Here is an 8,170-nt window from a genome sequence, read left to right on the forward strand (position 1 = left end):
AAACAAGTGCTGTTACTGTGCTTACCTAATATCCCCAACAGCACCCAGCGTCCCGTAGTTAGAACCTGGTGCTGACGCCGCATTATGAACTTGCGCTTATTTGTGAAAACTGTGAAACCGTGTCGTATTCAAAGAACTTTTTTGAAGAACACATACGATTTTCAGGTAAATTTGTGGTGTGACATATGATTAAGGGAGAATCATAGACAAAAACAAGGTAAAGTTTGAATATATTTATTCACATATTGATAGAATATTTACAAGTTGAAAACGATGCAAAACGCTGTTAAAACGGTGTCATACTCTTCTCCTATTATCTATCTTGATATTATGACACTCCTGATTTTATCTCGACATGAAGCGGATTTCATATAGGGCCTACCCTATTTAAACCATCAAGACACAAGCCATACAGAGTTTATGCTCTCTTGATATTTTACACGCGATTTTTGTTCACAAAATCAACTCAAAGAGCATGTAAATTTTCACCGCAAATTTATTCATTTGCCTGAAAACTAATAAAACTAGTACACATAATTTTTTCCATACGTAAGCATCATAATCGTATAACACAAATTCTCATAATTATTCTCTCGTTATAACTCTACAATCAACGTATCCACATCAAATTTTCCTCAAATGCGCTGCGAATTTTTTGCGTTCGAGAAGCATCTCGACTTGCATATCTATATGCAACATACACATGCCTGAAAGAACTTCTCGTCTGTATAATACAGTCATCAATTCATGTAATTATGATAACAGAATATTGAGCCATAGACAACTATACGTGACAATCACCACGGCTGACTGTACAGAACAGACAGTTTTCTCAAAGTAAGCACCATAAATAATTTTACATGCACTTTCATAGTCGTATAGGGGGGGTTTTAAATACCAGGAAAAAAATTCAATTTTTTTTACATGCATACGAACGACATTTTTTCCCGTATTAGCAAGCCGTTTGTACGTTTGGCAATGAAACGCATGTAGAGTTGAGCTTCTAACGAATGTGTACAAACTTTCCTATGATAGCGCGCTTGCACGTTTTGCGCTCTCTCTCTCTCTACATCTTCCGTCCAGTGAGACCCCCCTTCACTCACCTGTGGCCATCGTCACCTCTCAGCTCGCTAACGAACCATTCAGTAACGAGGCAAAGTCGCCGAAAATCGACCGATTGTCTAACATCCCTTCAATCACACTTGTATTTAAGCAAGTTGGCTTCCTTCATGATTATTATGCCACGCGTAAAGAAGCTACCGTCCCATCCCGTCATATAGAAGCAGCTACGAGCGAGAGCGGGTTTGCTCCGACGATATAATAAAAAGAGCCTAAACAGATTTCTTTACACTTTAAAATAACATTTCTAAAACTGTACAAAATACGGCGGGCCGATCACAGCTCCGTTGTCATGACAACGCGGACCGCGACGGCCCAACATCACACGTGTGGCAATATACAATTCATACGAGGGGGTGTTCGGCGGGCAAGGCTTGGGGGGGTAAGATGCAGGCAGGCAGGCTGACCGACAGACAGTAAGTAAGCGGGAAAGGGTCTATGTCTCTCTGGGTACTGCCGGAACGTACCCTGGGTACGATCCGGTATACCCTGGTAACTATCTGACATGGTTAGGGTTAGGGTTAGGGTTAGGGAGTAGGCGTAGGCGACTCCCTAAACTCGTTAGTGGAGTAGGCATAGGCGACTCCCTAGACTCGTTAGTGGAGTAGGCGAGGTATGGTCCGGCATATTAGATAGTACCAGGGTACGTTCCGGCAGTACCCAGGGAGACATAGACCCGAGGGGCGTAAGTAAGATTGCGAGCCGAGAGCCACAGAAGAACAGCCATTCTGAGAACATCATCTTGCTCGTAACAACAGCGTCGCGAGATCAAACCCGCGCCGCGTAACTCCCGCAATTCGACTCTCGGACGTGAGCGTTTTCGCCGCGACTACGCGAATCGCTCACAGGTGGCACCACCGTCGCTCGGTCGATGCCACGAGCGAACGTGGTCGGGGAGCGTGGAACGGGGACAAGCGCGGGCGGGCGGGCGGGGCCGCGACAAAACCACCGCTGGAACAAAACTCGGTTAGCTGCTCGTAGACAAAAAAAAAAACCGGGTGGAAAAAAGCAAGTCGCGAATCAACGCCGCCGCACCAGTAGCGCGTGCCCTCAGTACTACGGCCGGCGTATCGCCCCGTGACGGCGAACATGCGGGCGGCTGAAGCTGGTGACGACCACGAGCGAGACCCTAAAAAAATAGCGCGCGTTCTCAGTCTGATTCACCCCCCCGCCAGGTGGCGCCGTTGACGAGCGTCCGCGGGACGACTCCGACCGCTTCGACTAGCGTGAGGGAATGCTGCCTCCAGCTGACAACAGGTGGCGCTGTTAACTGTGATTGTAGGACAACGATCCTGCGGTCTAGCAGCGGAGGAGAGGTTAGCAGGATAGCGCTCTGTTAGCTTCAATGCGCGCCGTGGCTTTTGTGGGAGGCCGAGCATCAAGTTCAACATCTTGGTGAAGAGAGAGAGAGAGAGCGAGAGAGAGAGAGAGAGACACACACACAGGAGACGGAGGAAAGAGAGAGAGAGAGAGCGAGAGAGAGAGAGAGATACACACAGGAGACGGAGGAAAGAGAGAGAGAGAGAGAGAGAGATACACAGAAGGAGAGGGGGAAAGAGAGAGAGAGAGAGACAGACAGACAGCCAGACAGAGAGCAAGAGCACGCGCATCATTCGCGCACAAGTTTCACCACAAGATGCTCGATTCCACGACTGCGTGGATAGTCAACGATAAAGTGCTTCAGTACGACAGAGGAGATGTGCATTCAACGCCTCCCTCCACCCTCCACGGGGGCGCGGACTCCCACGCGCATGCGCGGCGCCACCTACGTCGGCTGCGGAGCCGAGGCGTGGGAGGCAGCGCAAAGCAGCGGCGACGACAGCTCGCAGCGCCACCTTGCCTCCTAGCTTCGTCGCGGCGCGCGGCATCGCCTCCCCACAGGGGGCGCTCACTGCGTCGCCTACCAGCAGGGGGCGCTCACGGCGTCGCCTACCAGCAGGGGGCGCTCACGGCATCACCTCCCAGTAGGGGGCGCTCACGGCGTCGCCTCCCAACAAGGGGCGCTCACGGCATCACCTCCCAGCAGGGGGCGCTCACGGCGTCACCTCCCAGCAGGGGGCGCTCACGGCGTCACCTCCCAGCAGGGGGCGCTCACGGCATCGCCTCCCAGCAGGGGGCGCTTGCGACAGCGCTGCATCACAAGTTCAGTTCGTTGGCGATCTTCGACGCGATGTTCTTGTATCCGATCGACGTTCCGCTGATGCGCTTCGAGCGGACGCCGTTGAGCGACAGCCGCGGCAGCTTGCACACCTCCATCTCCCACTGGACGAGCGAGTCGGTGTGCGGGTCGCCGTGCACGCACAGCAGCAGGAAGCGCTCGCGCTGCTCGTAGTCGCAGTTGTTCTCGGTGAGCACGCGCCGGATCTCGCGCATCATGTCGTTCGGGTCCTTCGCGCTCGTCGTCTTCATGCTCCAGGTGAAGCGCAGCGAGCGCGGCTTCACGAGGTCGTCGGCGACGTTCCTGCATCCCGGCGGCGGCGAAGAGAGAGAGAGAGAGAGAGAGAGATGAAGAAAGAGAGAGAGAGGCGGAGACACGTCCACCACCGCCCACCAGCAGAGATGCCAACACATATTTGAAGCAATCTGTAGTTTCTGGCCATCAAATTAGTAGTTCGAGGGTCACGTAGTGACCCGAGTTTGCTAGGGGGGTCCGGCATGCCCCCCGGAAAAAATTTTGATTCTGAGATGCAAATTCTTGCATTCTGAGGGTCAAAAATGACAATAAATTGACAAAAAATGACAATTGACAAAATTTTTTTTTGGATCACAGTGAAATTCGTAGTTTGATATAAACTGGTCGTAGTGGTGCAAAAGGTATAGAAATTCGTATAAAATACGAATAAATCGTAGTGGTTGGCATCTCTGCGTTAGGAGAACGCGTGGTTAGTAGCTGGTAGAGAATGGGGGGGGGAGGAGTTGTTGCTGTTGGGGGATGGGGGGGGGGGCTGTGATGTATGCGTGTGCGTGCGTGCGTGTGCGTGCGTGTGTGTGTGTGTGTGTGTGCGTGCATGTGCGTGCGTTTTGTATATACGTGCGTGCATGCGAGTGCGTACGTGCATACATGTGCAAGTGTGTGTGTGTGTGCATGCCAGCGTGGTGCCATGTACGCATCGTGTCTAATTTCCCTCTGATGCAACTATTGCCAATGCACAACCAATAACATAAATGGTGGCAGACCACCATCCACAAAAATGTGTGGAATATCATCCCCCCCCCACACACACTAAAATGCTGTTAATTAACTAATTGCAAAACATTTAGGAAAACCAATCAACGCAAGTAATGCCCTGGATGCGGCGTACACACAGGTTGCACTCGCACTAAAACTGCAATGGGTCTGAAATCAATATTCTAGATAATGTTAGTGCCGATCCAAACACAGTGTTACATGCAACCATAACCAGAAGCTACAGCCACCCTTAAAAGTATTGGCGCATTCAGTAGCAGAGCAAAAGATTCCAGTGCCTTATCAGAGACAGGGGGAAAATATCTGCATATATCTGCATGTATCAAGAGCTAATTATACATACATGTATTTAAATTATTGTTGTTATACGATATCATGTTAAACAATTCACCAGCAAACAAAATTATCAGTTGGTATAATTTTTAGCATATTGGTTGAACTACGGTATACACCAAGCAGCCTTTAATGGGTGGCATAGCGTTGGTGGTGAAATGCAACTGTAATGAATAACTAGTGAAAGACTACAGTAGATGGACAGAGCATGCGTGAAACACAGCAAACAACATCAGATATCGCAATGCATCATGCACACACGCACGCACGCAGACACGCACGCACGCACGCACGCACGCACGCACGCACGCACGCACGCACGCACGCACGCACGCACACACGCTAGGTGCTAGGTGACGTCACACGCTATCTAGTTACGGGATATTTTTCGGAAACATTTTCAGAAATTTTGTCAAAATTCACTAGACAATAAAAGGCTAGACGAAATGTAGACGAAATGTATGCGAAACGTGAGGAAAAAGGGTCTCCTGTGTTTTGTGTTCGATTCGTTGCCATGGGGATGGAAAAGGCCACGAGTTTAATGTTAATTTTAAATATTATTACCACTGGCAATAATACTACATCGACTGGAATAAACAATGTTTTCAATAAAAGAAGATCCGCTAGATTGTTTTGTTTATAAAATTTGATGTAAAATACAAAGAAGATGCACCAGCTACAAATGGGCGATTGACAACGTGCGTTGGTGTGCGTGCGTGCGCGCTAGAGTGAACACATTCGCGTGTATTGAGAGCGTTCGTATGTGCGTATGAACACACGCACGCACGCATGTACGAGAACGTGTGCGAGGGCATGTTTATGTAGACGCGAAAACGCACGTTGTATGCGTGGGTGCGTGCGTGCGTGTGCATGTGTGACCATGCACGTGCATGCAAGTATGCGTGTTTGCGTGTGAACATGTGCAACGCACAGGAACGCGTGTATGCATGCGAACACACGCATCATGCGCGTACTGAACAACGCGTGAACTTGCGAGCGCGAAATTTCACAGCAAAAAATCCACGCCACCGCACTAGACTGGAAAACGAGACGAGAAGCCTAGAAAGAAGACTAGATTGAAAACTCCATCTTCCAGCATTTGCGGTGACTCTACCGTACCCAGCTACGCTACATAGCACGCTAGAGCAAGGCACCACAGCATAAGCCACCAGCAGCGGGATCATGTCCGCCCCCACCACGCTACAGCACGCACACACGCGCACACACATGCACGCACACACACACATATATATAACACCATGGTGTCTAACTCGCCCACGATCGCTCGAATGGCACACAAACCGAGACAGGCACGGGCAACCCTTGTGACGACAGTGCTGATTGGCCTGTCTGTGAAATAATTATACTTAATTCAGTGCTGCCGCCAACAGTTGCCTGTTCCAGTCTCAGCCAGTGTGACATTCGAGCCGTCGTTTTGCATCAACATTTGAGGAATTTTAGTGATTTGAGCGCATCTTGATGCGGTCCGGTTGTCAAACATGGCGGGTGTATTAAGCAGCCATCAGCGATTGCGACGGCAGTTGGAAGGTGGCTGATTGTAAACAGTGAGTTTGGCAAAGCCCAGGGGCGAGTTAGACACCATGTTGTTATACATATATATATACATACATATATCATGTATATATATATATATACACACACGCGTGCGTGCACGTGCGTATGTGTTCTGTAGTGTGAGTGTTGTGGGGGTGGAGGACTTGATCCCGCTACAGGTGGAACAGGCAGCACCCGCGCCCGGCCATTACCTCTTGTTAGTGCTAGAGCGATTGCGGGCGGACCGGTCCATTGAGTTCGGGGTCGTGTTGGAACGCTTCAAATCGTACAGATTTCTACAGCGAGCAAAACAAAGAAAAAACGCCATGCCATGTAAAAGCCGGGGAACAAAAACGCCGCCCCAATTAAACAAAAAAACGCAGGAACATCCGAAAGGCAACGGTCGTTGCCATGCCGTCTTTGAAACGATGATGGGCAGCGGGGAAAAAAACAACAGAACGAAGCGGCGGCGGTCCCCGGAGTTACTACGTTGTCACGACAACGGCTAGCATGCGATTTTACGAGATTCTTCGCGAGCTGAGACGATGTTTACACCGACACAGCGACCACGCACGCGGTGCGTGTTGGAATCGCGTGGAAAGAAACCATCATGCTGACTAACTTCAAGATATATACAAAGAGACTTCATGCACACATACAGGCTCTACGTGAAACGACGCATGCAGACGGAAAACGAGTCATCGAAATATCGTATCAAGTCACAATTTTTTGGAGAATTACTTGAACCGTCCACATGCCGAAGGCAGCGGTAGGGTGGAGTGTACACACCGATACGGGGGGGGGGGGTGAAATCCCATTAGTATGTTAGTACGGAGGCCCGAGGAAAGTAGTTGGGTTGAGCGTGGAGGTGGGGATGTATACACCTAGGGGTGAGAGATCTACGCCAGAACAAACGAGGGGCAGGGCTCAATACAATAGGACAGGTGAGGGTGTGGTTTTTATACAATAGGATAGGTGAGGGTGTGGTTTTTATACAATAGGACAGGTGAGGGTGTGGTTTTTATACAATAGGATAGGTGAGGGTGTGGTTTTTATACAATAGGACAGGTGAGGGTGTGGTTTCTATACAATAGGACAGGTGAGGGTGTGGTTCCTATTCACTAGAAAAGGAGAGGGGTGGGGGTTGTTCATGTCTACAGAGCTCTGGTAATAGGGGGCATTCCAGGACATGTTCCATAGTCTGGTCGTCTCCGCAATGTATCCCACCCCTGAACTAACCCATGATCTAAGCCCTGATCTAGCCAGTGGCCCTGATCTAACCCACAGAACTAAAACCACCATCTACCCCCCAGTGTGTTAGCCAGAGACCCGTCTACCAGTCTTTTGGACGGCCTATTCTTGGATGAGATGGATAAAATTTGATAGAGTCGGCATGAGGGCAGCCCAATTAAAAAAAAAATTTACACACCGTACGAGTAGGTGTAAAAAATTTACACAATTAAACCCCATCCCACACCCTCTCCATAGCCCCTAGGGTGCTTTGCACCCGCAGCATCCTCGTTTTGCTCAAATGGTGAGACTCCTGGCGGTGGTTTTCTTCCTGGCGAACACCCTGCATCTAACCCCAGATCCCACCTGAAGTTACCCATGGCCCCAATCTAACCCCTGAAGTAAATCGTGGCCCATGATCTACCGCGCATCACCCGCGTCGCCCCTGACACGCACCTCTTGCTGAACTTGGAGGAGAGCTTGCTGAGGAAGGAGCCGCGTTCGCGGGAGCTGCTGTCCTGCGTGCAGTTGGGAGACTCTCCGGCTGTGACCGTCACACGGCGTGTCTGCGTCCCGTGGAATGTGCTGCGATTGGCTGCAATGAACGCACAGACGCGCGCGTGTCAAGCGCACGTCAAAATACAGATCTGGCACACGATTATATGTCTATCTATCTCTATCTCTCTCTCTCTCTCTCTCTCTCTCTCTCTCTCTCTCTCTCTCTCTCTCTCTCTGTCGCTGTCGCTC

General features: G+C 50.1%; 1 protein-coding gene across 1 annotated transcript; it reads right to left on the reverse strand.

The window, feature by feature from the left end:
* Positions 1–2,677: 2,677 nt before the first annotated feature.
* LOC106809242 (MAP/microtubule affinity-regulating kinase 3-like) lies at positions 2,678–8,046 on the reverse strand. The gene is made up of 3 exons (XM_014812245.1): positions 7,880–8,046; positions 6,406–6,489; positions 2,678–3,580 (listed from the first exon to the last, which is right to left on the reverse strand). The coding sequence occupies exons 2-3, from the start codon at positions 6,444–6,446 to the stop codon at positions 3,256–3,258; spliced, it is 366 nt and encodes a 121-aa protein (XP_014667731.1). The 5' UTR covers positions 6,447–6,489; positions 7,880–8,046; the 3' UTR covers positions 2,678–3,255.
* Between the last annotated feature and the right edge of the window lie 124 nt (positions 8,047–8,170).

This window comes from Priapulus caudatus, unplaced genomic scaffold (assembly GCF_000485595.1).
Source record: "Priapulus caudatus unplaced genomic scaffold, Priapulus_caudatus-5.0.1 Scaffold339, whole genome shotgun sequence".
NCBI lineage: Eukaryota > Metazoa > Priapulida > Priapulimorpha > Priapulimorphida > Priapulidae > Priapulus > Priapulus caudatus.